Source organism: Cervus elaphus, chromosome 27 (assembly GCF_910594005.1).
Source record: "Cervus elaphus chromosome 27, mCerEla1.1, whole genome shotgun sequence".
In the NCBI taxonomy this organism is placed as follows: Eukaryota; Metazoa; Chordata; class Mammalia; order Artiodactyla; family Cervidae; genus Cervus; species Cervus elaphus.
In genome coordinates, this window is record NC_057841.1 from 27,687,179 (window position 1) to 27,706,346 (window position 19,168).

Consider the following 19,168-nt stretch of genomic DNA (forward strand, 5'->3'; position numbering starts at 1 on the left):
TTTTCTAATAATGCCTTTAAATATGCTATATTTTAATAATATCTTTACGTATACACTCTGTAAATATACTATATGTCTACCTATTGCTTTTTTATGGTGGCATTTATTGTTTTGATTTTTAAATATTACTACCCAGCACAGGATAAAGTCTCAATAAATGTTTAGGTAGTTAATAACAATGAATTATTTAATAATATTTACTGGCAGAAAAAACTCTTTTGCCTTCAAGAAGAACAGACACTTGAGAAGCAGGAGCTTCTGAGAAAGAAAGCGATCTATTCCCTAGCACTGGGGGAAATGGAGAAACCGCTGCTTAAACTGGAAGAAGAAGCTGAAAGAATCAAAACTTGCCACCAAGAACATGCTGACGTAAGCATTCATCATTAATCCAGAAACTAATTTGCAGGAGTATGTAGGTTGCTAAATCATTTATGCAATTTACGGTATCATTTGGAAAATTGGGATTTCACATCAGAAGACATAAAAGCATGGACGAAATAAGCAACTATTCTAGGACCACACAACTGGTCTACAGTGGAGTTATATAGCAAGACTAATGCTATTTCCTGGAACCCTTTACTTAGAGTGTACCTAGGAAAAGCAATTTCCAAATGAATGGGTGGGAATTTTTCTGGTATGATTACCCATTGTAGGAAATTTAATTCAAAGTCTTCACTGCTTGTTAGTAAAATTCCAAAGCTGTGCTTGTTCAAATATGAAAGATAATGCATCCTGACATTTTCATGGTAAATTTGTGATGTGTATAGATGAAGTGAAGACAGCTGGGATGAAAAATAAGCAAATGTTGATAAAATATTTTCAGAACAACAAGTTTATGGCAGTAACTGATATTACTAGCCCTTCCCAAGAAAAGATTTAATAGAAAAAATATGTATACATCATATCATTAGTCTTTTGAAGAAGTAGAAGGTGTGGTAAGAGTTATACATTCTTGTCCTCAGCTGCAGGGAGAACATGCATATATTCGTTTGAGCCATTTTGGCAACAGAATTGTTTTTTCTTTGCAAATGATTATGTGACTTTGTATTTTTAGACATTACTACTTTTTAGAATTTCATTTATTAAAGACTTTGTGATTTTCAGTTTCCTTATTATGAAATTTTATTTTGATCTTCAAAGCATCTCTCTAAAATAAGCAAGAGAGAGTTTAGCTGTAACATAGACATGAGAAAACGTGAGCCTACCTGCATGAAGCAACTTGTGCAAGGGCATAAACCATGGAAACAACAAATTCTGAGTGTACATCTCAATTTAGGACTTCCAGTGCTTATCCCAGAGCTCATGTAATGAATATATAACCAGTACTATGAACCAGTGAGATAAATTATTTTAAACAATGGCTCCTCCTTACACTAATGATAGGAGTTTATTAGTTACATCAAAGCCTTGGTGTAATCATCTGAGAATGATAATGAATACCAGAAAAGATTAATGACTTTTATTTTTTTATTTTATACTAGCCATTGTTTTCTACTTTCTTGTAGTTCAGTAATCAATTTTGGTTTATTATTCCTTAGTAGTGTATAAATTATGAACACTATTAATTTAGCATAAATTCTTGGAAGAATAAGTTTTCACACACTATAATGAGTACTGAAAATTTGGAGTTTTAATTTTGATTAAAATGTTTAAATATTGTGAGGAAAATTTATTATTTCTATGTGAGTTTATTAGTTGTTATTACTTAGCCAAAATTGATTAGCATTTTATTTTCTGTGGTTATTCAAGTTGATATTAGGATTATGGATATCATAGTATGTTTTTGTAATTCATGTGTGGTCATCCTTTCCTTTTACACCAAAATACATGTTGTTGTTATTAAAATAGTTGCTTGGGAACTATCTACCCTAAATCAAGACAGTTGGACTATTAATATTGCACATCTTAATTTCTAAATTATCTTATAGTTGCTAGATGAAGTAATTGAGAAGAGAGGACAAGTTAAAAGAAATGTAGAAAAAACTAAGAAAAAATTGCGAAGAAAGGGGAAGAAAACCCAGGATGCAATAATAAAAACTGAGGTAAGAAATTTAATGTCAAAAAATTATTTTGAATTTGCAGCCTCTTCATGTAAATGAAAACTATTCCAGCAAATTTAATTTTAGATGAATGTCTGTCATTTATAATTGGTTGCACTAAATTGATTTTGCATGCATGTGTGCACACAGGGGTGCCCACGTGCACACACACACACACACACACACAGAGCCTCTGTGTCTTCCTTTTCTCTCTTACACTGTCTTTTCTTCTCTTACTGGGCTAGTGTATCTTCCCATTACCTTTCCTACACAGTGGATAGAGGGATTTGTAGTGACTTAGACAGTACCATGTTTCTGAAGATGAGACCAGTGTACAGACTAAAGCGTTTGTTAATATCTGACATGTTACCCTCAAGCTGGTATGTAGGCTGCGTGAACCAACTGGCTGTGTATCAGAGGGCTTTAACATACCATTTAAAGCATTGTCTTTAACTTTCCATCCTCTGAATGTATTTTAAAGGTAGCACCAATATCTGCTAATAGTCAGACAAGACTTAGAGACTGGAGCACCACCACCAGCAGTAGGATTTGTCAGGGAACAGCATGTGGGCCATGAGGTAGAGGTGCAATTGTATTTAAATAAAGCTAACCCTAGGGCCACAAAAGAAATATTTTTAAACATTACCAAGGAAAATAATGTGTATAATAATAATAACATGTTAATATTTTGCATTTTTAAGAAATATTTTGCATGGTTCTAAGTGCTCAGACCTATTAACTAATTTCATCTTCATGATGATTCTGTGAAGAGTGTGCTATTATTATCTCTATTCTGTGCTTGAAGAATCTGATGCATTGTTTTTTAATTAAGTTGCTCAGTTTCACACACCTTCTTAATGATGGTGTTGAGATTCATTATATCTGACACTAGAATCTATCTATGCTCTTAACTATTACATTATACTGGTCAAATCATACAGGTTACTTTATCCACCCTAATAAAGTAAAATCATAACTCAATACCAAAATTATAACAAAAAGTGATATGTAGACCACTGAAAATATTTTTTAATCACATTTTCATTATTTACTTCTGTGTTAAGAATATTTAGAAATACAATTTATAACTTACTTACAAGTGACTGATGATAAAGTATAAAGCAGAATTTATGAGATGGGCCAATGTTACAATTTGGTATTACCAGTAAAGTATTTTGGTAAAAGCAACTGAAAGTATTTGGCATATCTATTAAAGGCAAAGAGAACATGTTATAAGAAGAATTAAAAGAGGCATATTTACATACAAAATTGCATAGCAATTTGTCCTAAAATCTTGATGAATTATATAATTTATCTATAAAAGACAAATTATGAAAACTAATAAAAAATGAGCAAAAATAGATCAATAACAATAAAATTGGTATAATTTTAGTAAAGGCAAGGACAATCATAGATACTTTATAAGCCTCCCTACAAAAACCAGGTTCAGAGCATAAGAAAGCGTGGAAAGTGTTTAAATTTATTATATAAATATATAACACTGAAATCCTAACTGAAAAATATATAAGAAAGAAATGTGCAAGTGATCTCACTTATGAACATAAATGACAGTTTAAAATATATTGTGAATTGAATTTTGCAATGTGCTGAAAAGAATATACTATGCAAAATAAGACTCCTTTGATGAATGTGAAGATGACTCAACATAAATGTACTCATATAATTCATTGCATGTACAGAAATGAAAGGTAGTTCACTTAAAATAAAATTGATAAGATTCAAAAGCCACTTATTTATGTTTTAAAGAAGTCTTAACTTGATAACGTGTAATAGTATCTACCAATATCTTCCAGCAAACATGATGTTTAATTATAAATCATTATGTGCATTTCCATTAAAATCAGGGATAAAGCATTCAGGCCAGCTCTCACTACCCAGCATACTACTGTTCTTAATAACAAAGTACTTGTAACATAAGTCACGAAAGATAAAACATATGTGTTCAAGACTGCAGTGGAATGCCTCTAGAGTTCTTCTATCCACATCTGCATATTTGCTAAAATATTAATTAAAAATTGCCAAAGGTGGTATATCTAACAAACACAAATAAATTTCAGTGGAAAACATGGATGAATACCTTGTGTGTGTGCCCAGCATCATAGAAGTTACTAAGAGTTGGAGGATTAGAGAAGAAGGCTTCTTTGTCTTTTGTTTGTCCTTCACATTAATTTGTCTTTACAATTACTGTTGAGTTCTTAAAATGTCTTAAATATTGCTGGAAGTTTCTGGAGTTGGGGAAGTAAAAGGAGAACTTGGTTCACTCAAGAAATACATCATCTTGTCGGGATCAGACAGCCTTAAGACACTGTGAGCAGAGCCATGACCGCGGTGTAATAGTGTGGGAAGAGTCAGGCAGGAGTAAACACAGATGAATCAAGGGCATCCGGGAGGAGTTTTCAGAGGAGGTGATGTCTAAGCACAAGAACTACTAATAGAAAATTTGGAGGTTGAATCTTTGCCTTGCTATGATGTTGTCGACTACAGAGATTATATACACAAAAAGACTGAAAGAATAATTGGCGCTGGAAGCATTCAACAAATGGTTCCCATTACTTCTATTATTATATAGTTTTTAATTTGATGAAGAAATGAAGTTAGGACATTTTAGAAACAGACCTTGTGTTTGCAAAGCAAAGAGGTCATGTGAGAATGCTGTGTGTTTGTGGAATTGCAAGCACTTCGGCATGACCAGAGATCAGGTTACCTGTTAATAAGACTGAAAAGAGATTAAGTTAGTGAGAAGGCTAATGCCTAGATGAAGGAATGCCTGTGTGTCATGCTGTGGAACTCTATTCTAAAGAAAATTGCAGACATTATTAATAGCATATGTTAAGGCCTCATTATGTTGATTGGTATATAAATAGTACTATATGTCCCTGGCAGCTCAGATGGTAAAGAATCTGCCTGCAATGCAGGAGACCTGGGTTTGATCCCTGGGTCAGGAAGATCCCCTGGAGAAGAGAATGGCTTTCTTTCTCCTTCCGTATTCTTTCCTGGAGTATTCCATGGACAGAGGAGCCTGACGGGCTACAGTTCACAGGGTCACAAAGATTTGACTGAGTAACTGACACCGTCACTTTCACTTTTCATAGCAGCATTGCTGCCTTCTAAGAACCTAAGTTAGACAAATAATTTTATCTTTTACTCTGCATAAACGTTTCAGTCATGGCCCAAGCTAAATAGTATTACTGAGTTTTTACTATGTTTAGCCCCATATTAAATCTTAGGTGTAGAACCTGGAAATAGTACATTTAGATAATGTGAAAATATTTATTAAATCTTAAATAAATATTTAAAATGTTTTTTGGAATTAATAATTTAGAATCTGAATATAATTTGTATTATCTACTATTTTGAAAATATGTGGTTTCAAAGTTTTTTAGATAAAGTAATGAAAAATGTTTTATAGTAAAGCGTTAATTAACTTCGTTTCAGATTTCCAGAACCTTCCAAGTCTGGGCATGAAACTGTCTTTGGGTGGAGAGCCTCAAAATTGCTGAAACCTGTTACCAGGCTAGAGAAAAAAATTAGTCAGTTCAGTTCAGTCGCTCAGTTGCATCCCACTCTTTGCAACCCCATGAATCGCAGCACGCCAGGCCTCCCTGTCCATCACCAACTCCCGAAGTTTACTCAAACTCATGTCTATCGAGTCGGCAATGCCACCCAGCCATCTCATCATCTGTCATCCCCTTCTCCTCCTGCCCCCAATCCCTCCCAGCATCAGGGTCTTTTCCAATGGGTCAGCTCTTTGCATGAGGTGGCCAAAGTATTGGAGTTTCAGCTCCAGCATCAGTCCTTCGAATGAACACCCAGGACTGATCTCCTTCAGGATGGACTGGTTGGATCTCCTTGCAGTCCAAGGGACTCTCAAGAGTCTTCTCCAACACCACAGTTCAAAAGCATCAATTCTTCAGTGCTCAGCTTTCTTCACAGTTTAACTCTCACATCCATACTTGATCACTGGAAAAACCATAGCCTTGACTAGATGGATCTTTGTTGGCAAAGTAATGTCTCTGCTTTTTAATATGCAATCTAGGTTGGTCATAACTTTCCTTCCAAGGAGTAAGCATCTTTTAATTTCATGGTTGCAATCACCATCTGCAGTGACTTTGGAGCCCCAAAAAATAAAGTCTGACACTGTTTCCACATCTATTTCCCATGAAGTGATGGGACCAGATGCCATGATCTTAGTTTTCTGAATGTTGAGCTTTTAAGCCAACATTTTCACTCTCCTCTTTCACTTTCATCAAGAGGCTTTTTAGTTCCTCTTCACTTTCTGCCATAAGCGTGGGGTCATCTGCATCTGAGGTTATTGATATTTCTCCAGGCAATCTTGATTACAGCTTGTGCTTCTTCCAGCCCAGCGTTTCTCATGATGTACTCTGCATAGAAGTTAAATAAGCAGGGTGACAGTATATAGCCTTGACATACTCCTTTTCCTATTTGGAATCAGTCTGTTGTTCATGTCCAGTTCTAACTGATGCTTCCTGACCTGCATACAGGTTTCTCAAGAGGTGGGTCAGGTGGTCTGGTATTCCCATCTCTTTCAGAATTTTCCACAGTTTATTGTGATCCACACAGTCAAAGGTTTTGGCATAGTCAATAAAGCAGAAGTAGATGGTTTTCTGGAATTCTCTTGCTTTTTTGATGATCCAGCGGATGTTGGCAATTTGATCTCTGGTTCCTCTGCCTTTTGTAAAACCAGCTTGAACATCTGGAAGTTCACGGTTCATGTATTGCTGAAGCCTGGCTTGGAGAATTTTGAGCATTACTTTACTAGCGTGTGAGATGAGTGCAATTGTGTGGTAGTTTGAGCATTCTTTGGGATTGCCTTTCTTTGGGATTGGAATAAAAACTGACCTTTTCCAGTCCTGTGGCCACTGCTGAGTTTTCCAAATTTGCTGGCATATTGAGTGCAGCACTTTCACAGCATAATCTTTCAGGATTTGAAATAGCTCAACTGGAATTCCATCACCTCCACTAGCTTTTTTCATAGTGATGCTTTCTAAGGCCCACTTGACTTCACATTTCAGGATGTCTGGCTCTAGGTGAGTGATCACACCATTGTGATTATCTGGGTCATGAAGATCTTTTTTGTACAGTTCTTTTGTGTATTCTTGCCACCTCTTCTTAATATCTTCTGCTTCTGTTAGGCCCATACCATTTCTGTCCTTTATTGAACCCATCTTGGCATGAAATTTTCCCTTGGTATCTCTAATTTTCTTGACAAGATCTCTAATCTTTCCCATTCTGTTGTTTTCCTCTATTTCTTTGCATTGATTGCTGAGGAAGGCTTTCTTATCTCTCCTGGCTATTCTTTGGAACTCTGCATTCAAATGGGAATATCTTTCCTTTTCTCCTTTGCTTTTCGCTTCTCTTCTTTTCACAGCTATTTGTAAGGCCTCCTCAGACAACCATTTTGCCTTTTTGCATTTCTTTTCCATGGGGATGGTCTTGATCCCTGTCTCCTGTACAATGTCACGAACCTCCATACATAGTTCATCAGGCACTCTATCAGATCTAGTCCCTTAAATCTATTTCTCACTTCCCCCCAAATTATAAATGTACTGTTTATGCCTAAATTCCAATTTGCTCTGTTGACACTTCAGCATTCATAAAGACTCACTAATGGTTCTTGGGGTCTCCCAAATTTTGCCACACTCAGGATACGCAGACATATACTCTTGATTGACATATGGCATCTAACAATTTCTTATTGTGGGATATCTCTAATATTTTTGAAACCGTGGAAGGGGATATGATGCTCACATTTATCAAAGCCTCACTGAAGGTACCTATGAGTGAATGAGTGAAAGTCGCTCAGTCGTGTCCAACTCTTTGCAACCCCATGGACTCTACAGTTCATGGAATTCTCCAGGCCAGAATGCTGGAGTGTGTAGCCTTTCCCTTCTCCAGGGGATCTTCCCAACCCAGGGATCAAACCCAGGTCTCCCACATTGCCAGTGGATTCTTTACCAGCTGAGCCACAAGGGAAGCCCAAGAATACTGGGGTGGGTAGCCTATCCCTTCTCCAGCAGATCTACCCGACCCAGGAATTGAACCAGGGTCTCCTGCATTGCAGGAAGATTCTCTACCAACTGAGCTATCAGGGAAACCCCATGTTGCCTATGAAAAGTGACAAATATACTTTTTGCTTTTCACTGCTGTCAACAGGAAGTGCACTGTCTCTTTCCTTTACTGTAAAATCTGCAGCACCGCCTTCAGCGTCACTGGATTGGTGGTCTAAGTTGTTGACACCGTTGCTTCTGAAATCTCAGTTTCCCATGAAAATCTCCATTTAGGATTTAAAGCGTGGGTTATGGAATCTGAACTGAAAGTCAGGAGTAGTAGAGAGCGTGCCAGACCCACAGTTGCCCATCGTCTCTGACTCGTTCCTCCTTATTTTTACCCATATTTGTGCCTTTTCACACTTTTTTTAGGTTTAATTTTCTCCTAGAAATAACAATATCTTAGGGGGTCCATTGAAGAATCCTCGTCAACTGGCTTGACTACATTCTGGTAGCAAACAAACAAACCCAAATTGTCTCAATTATTAGTGGAAAAATTCCAGAGCTTCCAGAAAAAAAATAAAAGAGTGAATGTTATGAAAATTCAAATACAGTACTCAGTGTTTCAAACCTTGGACAAAGAGAAGATTTTTATAGGAAAATAAGTATACAAGGTTAGCAATTCATTCTTCTTGAAACCTGTAAGAATAGAGAAAGAATTAGGAAGCATGTGAGGGGAAAATGGAAGAAAACAGGAGCAAGGGGAACAGCTGAGACTGGAATCCATTGCTAGAAGTTGGGCCAGATGTGGAGTCAGCAACCTTCATTGAGTTGATCACACAGTCAGGAAATCAGCCAGTCAGTGTAGACACCAACAGTTATGAAGGGGTCATGCAAAAATAGATGCCAAATCAAATCTCCAGTCTGGGATTATACTGGCCAGCCTTGGGGTAAATATGCTGGTATTAAACATTGACTTCTTTTTCTTAAACATCAGAACAATATATATTCATGCCTGCCTTCAGGGTACATGTTTGGTAACCATGTGCTGACATATTAAAAGACATGTCCTTCAGGTGTGCAGATGTGTGTGTGTGGGGGTGGAGTGGGGTGGGGGGTGAGGTGGTAGACAAGTTAGTGCAGAATAGAGAGGGAGAGAGAATAGATGGTTCTAACCCATCTTTTAGGAAACCTGATCAGATGTAACGCTCGAGGAAAGAACATAAACCTGAGTTGTTGCTTGCATTGATTAGAGGAAGAGCCTTCTGATAAAAGAGGAGAGTGAAAAAGTTTGCTTAAAACTCAGTGTTCAGAAAACTAAGATTATGGCATCTGGTCCCATCACTTCATGGAAAATAGATGGGGAAACAATGGAAACAGTGAGAAACTTTATTTTGGGGGGGCTCCAAAATCACTGCAGATGGTGACTGCAGCCAAGAAATTAAAAGACGCTCCTTGGAAGAAAAGTTATGACCAACCTAGACAGCATATTAAAAAGTAAAGACATTTCTTCGCCAACAAAGGTCTGTCTAGTCAAAGCTATGGTTTGTCCAGTAGTCATGTATGGATGTGAGAGTTGAACTATAAAGAAAGCTGAGCACCGAAGAATTGATGTTTTTGAACTGTGGTGTTGGAGAAGACTCTTGAGAGTCCCTTGGACTGCAAGGAGATCCAACCAGTCCACCCTAAAGGAAATCAGTCCTGAATATTCATTGGAAGGACTGATGCTGGAGCTGAAACTCCAATACTTTGGCCACCTGATGCAAGAACAGACTCTTTGGAAAAGACCCTGATGCTGGGAAAGATTGAAGGCGAGAGGAGAAGGGAAAAAACAGAGCATGAGATGGTTGATGGCATCACTGATGCAACAGACATGAGTTTGAGTAAGCTCCAGGAGTTGGTGATAGACAGGGAAGCCTGGTGTGCTGCAGTCCATGGGGTCACAAAGAGTCAGACACGACTGAGCAACTGAACCGAACTGAACTGATTTGTTTGTTTTCCCAAATGCCTTTATTTTTAATTAAAGGAAAATTGCTTCACAATATTGTGTTGGCCTCTGCCATATATCAACATGTGTTAGCCATAGGTATATATGTGTCCCCTCCTTCTTTAACTACTGTTTGCTTTTAATTGTTCACATGGCCAAAAACCATTTGTGTTCCTAAATTGCAAGAACTTGAAACTTCTAGTATTTAAAATATTCCTGATTTTTTCCCCCCAGGATAAATGCTCACAAATTTTTAGAGAAATAGAGACCACTAAAAGTAAAACAGTTATTTATCATTCAAAAATCATTCAACTGGATAAGAACTTAGAACAAAAAGAAAAAGAAAAGGCTGCTTTTGATCAGACACTTGACTATTTAAAGTAAGTACTTTAAATTTACCAAATTATTAAATACTATATCATTTATAAAAGAGATGTGATCAAATTCCCCTGTTTAAAATTTATTCCTGAAATGATATATATTTTCTGTCATGATCTGGTGTGAAATATACAGGTGATATTTTATAATTTTTGTCTAAACACATTATCATAAATTGGTTTCATTTTTTGTTGCTCCTCTGGGCTTATTCTTATTTAAATAACTGCTAATGTTTCTCCTTTTCCAAGCATAAGAACTTTTATTCGTTATGAAATTCATAATCTCTTCCACTAATTTTAGTATTTCTAGTATATGAAATGGTTAATAATATATGTCTTTTTTTCACCCAACCTTTTTGATAACATTTTTGAGGTAAAAATGTAGAAATAAATATTGTATAAAAACTTCATGTAATTTATTTACATTAATTATCTTAAAAATCTTCTTGTACATTCCCCTTGTTAGTCTGAGGCATACCTGACAAAAGCCTTTCCCTTTGAAAATGATCATGCTTTAAGACTTACTGTATCCATAGACCTGCCCTCCCCACTTGGAAACTACATACTCTTCCTTTACTCCTCTTGGTTCTTATTTTCTATTTTATAACAATTGAGAACAGAATTTGGAATTTTCATTGGGCACATTTAAGAATGATGATTTGATTTAAATACATTTGCTAATACACCATTAGCAAATCATAACACTTGAGGGATAAAATATCAGAAAAACATTATTCACAGTCTAATATACTATGTATTAATATTTTAATGGAGTCAAGTCAATAAGCTCCACAGGATTTGTTTAGCTATTACCACAGGGTAAAAGCTTATTTTCAAAATAATCATACAGCTTTATCTGAAAATTCCTGGGTCATATTCAGAATATCAGGTAAGAAAGCAAGGAGACATTTTCTTTGAAAGATATTTATCCGTGTCATTTACTATCTTTAAAAATATTTGGGGCTTAAAGGGAAAAGCCTGAAATTATATAATTTACACTAAACTTGCAAAGATGTTATAGGGGAGCTGCTGATGAATTTTTTTTTCATCAAGATTCTTACCATTTCAACTCTTACGTTTCCTTCCATCCTGTACCTAGATTATATTGCCTTAAAGCAAGAATGGGCACCAAGTTTCAATGAATCAATTCCCTCCCTAAACTTGACTAAACTCTGCCTTTACCTCGGAAGAGGAGAAAAAGAATAGTGTGTCATTTACAAATCTATTAATTAACAGTGATGGCAGTGTCAAATAAGACTTAGAGCTAACATTGATTGACTTCCTAGTGTGCCGGGTATTTTGTAAGGGCAATCTAAGCACCTGTCTCATCCAGTTCTCACAGTAAATTCTTATATCATAACATTCATACATATCATAGCATTCACACATGAATATGAATATTGTAACATTCACACATGAATGCTGAAGGAACAGGCCCAGGGAAATCACATGATGAAGACTGCAGCACTGATTTGCAGTGGAACTCCGCCAGTGTAGGTTTGTCCTGTTCCAAACTGTATGCTGTTCTGATGGTGCGAATTGACTCCTAAACTAGGACTGGAACGGAAGATTACTGCAGATTAACTGTATTAGGAATAATCTACTGATTCTTTCGCCTAGTGTCAATGTCGCTATTAGTGAATACTTCCACAGGACGTCACAGAAGAGTTATGGATGTTGTTAGTATGAGTGATGAAGTGGAAAAACCAGGGGTGAGATAGATGAAAGGGGAGGCCTTTATTCCATTTAAAAGAAGAGGCACCCGTCTAAAACATGTGGCCAGAGTCATGTTTTCAAATTTGCTAATAACAGCCAGCATAGAGAAAGAAGGGGAAAAAAAAAGAGTATTTTGTGTTGAGCTGCTGAATCAAATACAGCTAGTCAGAACTGGATTTGAGTTCTGGGTCTGTCATTTATTAATTAGCTTGTACAAGCTTAGTATACTGAAGTTTAGGTTTTTCATCTGTAAATGGCCATAATAATTATCCTTTCATGGGGTGGTTGTTGTGTTAAATGAGATATTATATTCAAAGTACTTTACCATTTTAGACCCTCAAAATTTTTAGTCCTGCTGCCTTTATAGCTAACTGTGAAAATGATTCAATTTTCCATACCAGTAGAGATGAAAACGAATGTGGGCAACATAAGACAGTGCTGAGCTTTTGCAACTCTGCTTATTCTGGATTCTGGGTTACTGATCAACTCTGGCAGTTATTTCTAAAATACATTTACTTTTGCAGCATTGTTTTAACCACTTTTTAATGATTTTTTTCTACTAGTATAGTTCCTATATATAACTGATTTCACCATAAAAAATAATTTTACCTTTGAGTCAGGATGTACTTAATTGCAAATAACAAAATACATAGGGGCAGTGGCTCAGCTGGTATAGAGTCTGCCTGCAATGTGGCAGACCCGAGTTCTATCCCTGGGTAGGGAAGATCCCTGGAGGAGGAAATGGCTACCCACTTCAGTATTCTTGCCTGGAGAGGTCCATGGACAGAGGAGCCTGGCAGGCTACAGTTCATGGGGTTGCAAAGAGTCGGACAGGACTAAGTAACTAACACTTTCTCTTTCACATATACACTACACACACACACACACACACAAGCTTAAATAATAAGGAAGTTAATTATTTTACACAAGAAGAGGCCTCTAGTTAGGGTAAACTACAAGATTAGTTGATTCATCAGCTCAACACAAGTACTCATTTTTGTGTTTCTTTCTCTCTACTATGACTGTTGTCAGTAAATTTGAAAACAAGAGCCCTTGTTCACATTTAGTGAATGTGTGAGTGCCTTTTATATGGAATTCGGCTCTTGCCTTTCATCTTATTGCACTATCTATCTATCTATCTATCTATATTTTTATTTTTTTAATTTTTTAAATTTTTTTTAAAGTCTCTCAGTCATGTCTGACTCCTTGTGACCCCATAGACTATGTAGTCCATGGAATTCTCTAGGCCAGAATACTGGAGTGAGTAGCCTTTCCCTTTTTCAGGGGATCTTCCCAACCCAGGGATTGAACCTAGGTCTCCCTCATTGCGGTCAGATTCTTTACCAACTGAGCTATTAGAGAAGCTCCAATATATATCTTAACTGGTGAATAATTAGCCTCATGTTGGTTAGTTTAATCTGATCAGACTGCACCCTTGGAGTTATGTGCTGTGTGGAGGGGAGTTCTTTTGGAATGACAACAAAACAGAGGTGCACTGGGTAAGCAGCCAAGAGAATCCACTGAATCTCCAGAAATTGTCTTCCACCTGGATCATTTAGATGTATGTCATGGGTACAGACCTATGGAAAGGACCAGGGAATTTTTCCATAGAAATTCAGTTCTAAGACTTTTCAGTGTTGCGTATTTTTAACTGTATTATAAATACATGTTAGAAAATTAAATGTGAATTGAATAGTGGCCAATGCAACTCTTTCTTTCTTCATAGTGACCAGTTTATAACCTTGAGAGAGAAAAAGGAACATGCACAAGCTGTATTTGATCATCTTGTAAATGAGAAAAAAGCCTGTGAAGAGAGAATCTATGAGGAAGAACAGAGATACAGAACGTTATTTAACATGAGGCAAAACACTCTGGCCAGTATTAAGGTGAGTATTATATTGGGGCCATTTTAGAATGAAGGAAATGTAGTGATAGTCACATTAACACCTAGTTTGAGGCACTCATCTTTCATCCTGAAGTAGGAAAGATGTTTAGATTTTTAAAATAAATATGTTAGCATGATGAGCATGCAACTTTTCTTTTTTATTTCATTTACTATAAGTAACTATAATATATTCATAGAGCATATGAATGCTGTATACATTCTTTTCAGTGCATTTTATGTGCCCTCTCATTTTGTCACTGTACTTCCTTTTATTCTGAAGTTTACTGATGGCAGGTTATATTTATTCCAGAGCCATTTTTGTGTTTCTACTGGGAGATATGAAAACAGTTAATTTTGTTTCTGAATAAACATACTTTGAATGTTTACCAGCCACTTCTTTTTTTAAAAATAAAATGAGGATATTTCATGTTCTTTTCCTTTAAAAAAATCTTACATATGTTTTAATTGAACTGTAAACTAGTCAGATAAAAGGTCATATGATAAAATGTGTTTTTCTAGATCTGAAGTTTTAAGTTTAATTAAGCTACCCATATTAAATTTTTGATATAAAATATCAGATATACCTTTAGTTAAGTGATTCACATCCCATTTTACATTTCATAATAATTTTTGTTGCATTTAATTAAAATAATAAATACCGTGTTTTTTAAAAATAAATGTTACTATTATTTGAAACAAAGTGGAAATTAAAAAAATAAACAACTCTATTGTTTTTATTAAAACTATTTCCTGCAAAACTTCATAAAAATTATATGTAATATCATAATATATTTTTATTAAATATTTTTAACCCTGATATATATTAAATTATATACATTTTCTATATACTCAATTACTTTTTTTCCATTTTAATATTTCAAAGATACTGCTAATATATTTTCACAGAGATTATTTGGAAAAATATGCGCCAAATAGACATGCATGTGAGTGAATGAGCATACCATCTATAATGCTATTGCTGTGATTCCCTCCTATAAGAAAATCACTAGTAAAAGAATAATCATTTTATTAATCATGGTGCCTCATAACACCATTTTTCCATTTTAAATGTGGCCGTTGCATAGAAAAAGATATGTTGGTTTCCTGTTTATTTTTTTTTTTTCATCTTAAAAATGTGAAAATAATTGGTGCCATCTAGCGGCAGGCAACAAGTGCTGCCTCCTCTTGGAGGAGTTCCTGGGAATTGGATGGACTGGGGAAGCTTAAGCTCAGACTCAGCTCTCAAAACAAGAAGGTTTAAGTGCTTACTGACTTAAGCATCATTCCCCAACTCATATTTTGTCACAGCAGTGGAAGTATTCGTTTGAATTCTACCACATTATCCAATTGTACTGGTGCTGAGGACACAGTGGGATCCCGATAATCATTTATTGATTGACATTTCAGCACTTACATGGAATGATAGTAATTAGTGAAATGCCAAATCATTTTAGCCCGAGAGAGAGATGAATGAAAAATCCTGTACAAGCAACCTCTCAGTAATTAAAAGCTGTGTTTCTTTTCGTTCGGACACTGTCTCTGCTTTTCCATTCTGAAGTATACCTACCCCCAGCCATTTGGGAACATCACATAATCTTGTTTGTTTCTGAGCTCCGATCTCTGTCTGAACTTGCTTTGTTCATCCATTTTTACTTTTTTGTTGTTTTAATCCTGCTATAGTGTGTGTTTTCATAAGGACAGGAAACTTTCTGCCACATTCTTCTCTGTATCTTAAAAGCTCAGAACTATGCCTGGCACAAGAGAGGTACTAAGATCCTCATTGGATGGCTGAATGAATTAAATGGATGAACATATGCTTTGCGGGGGATAGTTTCACTGTCCACATGCATGATGATGGCTAAAAGCAGGAACATTTCAGAGATACTTTCCATACTACACCAGACTGATACTTCAGCAAATACTCATACTCAATGCTGTATGCAGAAACTGAATCTCTCTCTCTCTCTCCCATCCTTTCTCCTTGATAATATTCAATACAGAAGAAATTTGTCATCTCTTCTCTTCCCTCTAGGTGACAATGGTTAAACTGTTTCTAGTAATTAGAAAGGATTCTGCTGAAGGTGTCAGTAATGCTTTTCAAATAACCTTTAATTCATATGAAATTGTCTCTTATCAGCACTTGGATAGTTCTTTCTTGTGTATTCACCTTATATGGTCAGAAGAGTAGAGTTTGAACATGAGAAACTTAGAGATTGATATAGCTTATCATTAGTGACACTATCTATGATTGTGATCAGTTATTGGTGTTATAGGTGCTTCCCTGCTGGCTCAGTTGGTAAAGAATCTGCCTGCAATGCAGGACACCTGGATTCAATCGCTGGGCTGGGAAGATCCCCTGGAGGAAGGCATGGTGGCCCACTCCAGTATTCTTGCTTAGAGAATCCCCATGGACAGAGGAGCCTGGCAGGCTGCAGTCCACAGGGTCACAAAGAGTTGGACACAACTGAGTGACTAAGCACATTGGTGTTAAAGAGTGGAAAGACAATATACTCCCTCATAGAAAACATAGTCTCACCCCTGTTTAGAAATTGGATGAATTTAAAAATTATAAATATAATGTAAAGCATTCCAAGAAAGAAACAAGCATTTATTAGACATCATTATAAATATGGTGTTACTAATCTGAGGTGTCCCTGTTGGACAAAAGAATTGATCACTATTATGGGCCATTTAAGGAATTGCTTATTAAAACACTTTATGAAAGCCACAGTGGAATTAACTGAGGATGTGAGAAAACACACCGAGAATCAGAAATATAAACAGCTAATAAAATAAGAAAAATATACATAAACCTCTGAGAGCATACAGTGAGGTTCTAGAGCTAAATTCAGTCTTTCTCAGTTAGCAATTCCATATCAGATATCTTTAAATGATAGATTTCTTGACTATCATTGAGTTTTTACTAACTGCCTATAATTTACAAATGCAGATTGCTTAAGATTAAGATTTATGTACCACATATTCATCAGAGTACTATAGCTATAGCTACTGATCTTCCTCTTTGCTTCTGGAAAGATCCAAACAAAACTGGAATTTAAAGAATTTTAATTTATCATGAGTCATCCTCAGAAGTCCCACTGTCTTTTCTGCATCAGTGCCTTTTTTTGGTGTTGGTTCAGTAGTCTTGCTCTCTCTCTATAATTTAGGGTATGATATGAGGGGTGCAGTGAACTACAGTGAATCTGTGGCAGACTTGAGCAAATTCCAGATTGAATTCTAGCAGGGACAGCCTCCCAATACTTTGTATGGTTTATTAGCTTTTCTTTTGCTTCATATTTCCCATTCTCAGAAAATACCACTTCCTTTGCCTATTTCTGTTTCAGGTTCAGCTAATAAGTCATTTCTTAACTCTTTCATATAATAAGTTCTTAGGTTGATAGAGAGGCAGTGATTCCGTAACTTATTGGACAGCCAGATACAGAAACAGTAAAAATCAGAAACAAATTTTTTCTGAGATCAATTTAAAGATTATACAATTTTAAAAAATATTCTCCTATTGATCATTTACCATTTCTTCATTCATGTGACCAGTTTATGAGTGCAAATGAAAACCACTCTGAGATATCACCTCACATTTATCAGAATGACTTTTATGAAAAATGCAAGAGATAAGTTTTGGTCAGGTTGTGGAGAGAAGGGCACGTTTATACGTTCTTGATAGGAGTCCAAACTGGCACAGCCATGCTTGAAAACAGCATGGAGATTCCTCAAAAAGTTAAAAGTAGAAATAACCCTATGTCCAGAAGTCCCACTTCTTTAATTATATTAGAAGGAAACAAAATCAGTATCTTGAAGAGCTATCTATACTACCAAGTTCATGGGAGCATCATTCATGATAGCCAAGTTGAGAAAATAATAGTGTCTGTTAGTGGATAAGTGGATAAAGGAAATGTGAGAAAAATATTTATATGTGTACATACAGTGAATGCTATTCAGCAATGAGAAAGAAGGAAATCCAGCCATTTGCAACAAGATAGCTGAGCCTAGAGGACACTCTGCTAAGTGAAATAAGCCAGACAGAGAAAGATAAATACTGGGTGATTTTACTATTTGTGGAATATTAAAAAATAAGAGGTGAACTCATAGAAACAGAGGAGGATGATGGTTAGCAGAGGTAAGGGGAAGGGTGAAATGGCAGAGATGCTGGTCAAAAATACAAGATCAGTAAGTTCTGAGGATGATGTATAGAATGGTGATTATGATTAACCCTCTTTTGTATACTTGGAATTTATTGAGACAGTAGATCTTAAGCTTTCTTATCATATGCACACATACAAAGATAGCTACAACGTGATGGATGTGTTAATGATTGTGGTAATCATTTCACAATATACATATATCAAATCATAACATTGTATATTTTAAGTGTATATAATTTTATCACTTATACTTCAGTAAAATAAGGAAAAATTATTTTTTCTTAACTTTTATTTAATTTGTACGGAGTTATCAAATATTTATATGATCAAGGCCACTTTTCCCCTCATAGGTAATGTGTGAGCAAATAAATTAATGAAATGTTTTGTTGTTGTTGGGTAGTTGCTAAGCCATGTCCGACTCTTTTGAGACCCCATGGACTGTAGCTCACCAGGCTCCTTGTCCATGGGGATTCTCCAGGCAAGAATACTGGAGTGGGTTGCCGTTTCCTCCTCCAATAAAATGTTTAGTTCAAACTAAATATGTTTTTTGTGACATAAAATTTCCTGTATTTCAGTCTACTTGAATGTTGCTGTCTATTGGTAGTATGTTCAAATTTCCTTCAGGAATTAATTTGTGAGTTTTACTTAATTTGTAGGTCATATTACTCAGTGTATATAGACTCATAACTGTTAAATGATCAATTTGGTCATTAATCTTTTTACATAATCACAGTTCTCTCCTATGTATTGTGTTAAAGTTAATATTCTCAACCTTTGCTCTTCTCATTAGACTAATCTAATCCATATAGTCAAGGCTATGGTTTTTCCAGTGGTCATATATGGATGTGAGAGTTGGATTGTGAAGAAAGCTGAGGGACGAAAAATTGATGCTTTTGAACTGTGGTGTTGGAGAAGACTCTTGAGAATCCCTTGGACTGCAAGGAGATCCAACCAGTCCATCCTAAAGGAAATGCA

The 19,168-nt window shown here is 35.9% G+C and overlaps 1 protein-coding gene across 1 annotated transcript in view; it reads left to right on the forward strand.

Annotated features, from left to right (window-relative positions):
* CCDC178 (coiled-coil domain containing 178) overlaps positions 1 to 19,168 on the forward strand; it is a 369,784-nt gene that overhangs the window by 125,291 nt on the left and 225,325 nt on the right. Inside the window, exons 14-17 of the mRNA XM_043889273.1 lie at positions 208 to 369; positions 1,929 to 2,042; positions 10,290 to 10,435; positions 13,875 to 14,034. Of these exons, the coding sequence (XP_043745208.1) occupies positions 208 to 369; positions 1,929 to 2,042; positions 10,290 to 10,435; positions 13,875 to 14,034 (582 nt within the window). The remainder of the gene's footprint in view (positions 1 to 207; positions 370 to 1,928; positions 2,043 to 10,289; positions 10,436 to 13,874; positions 14,035 to 19,168) is intronic.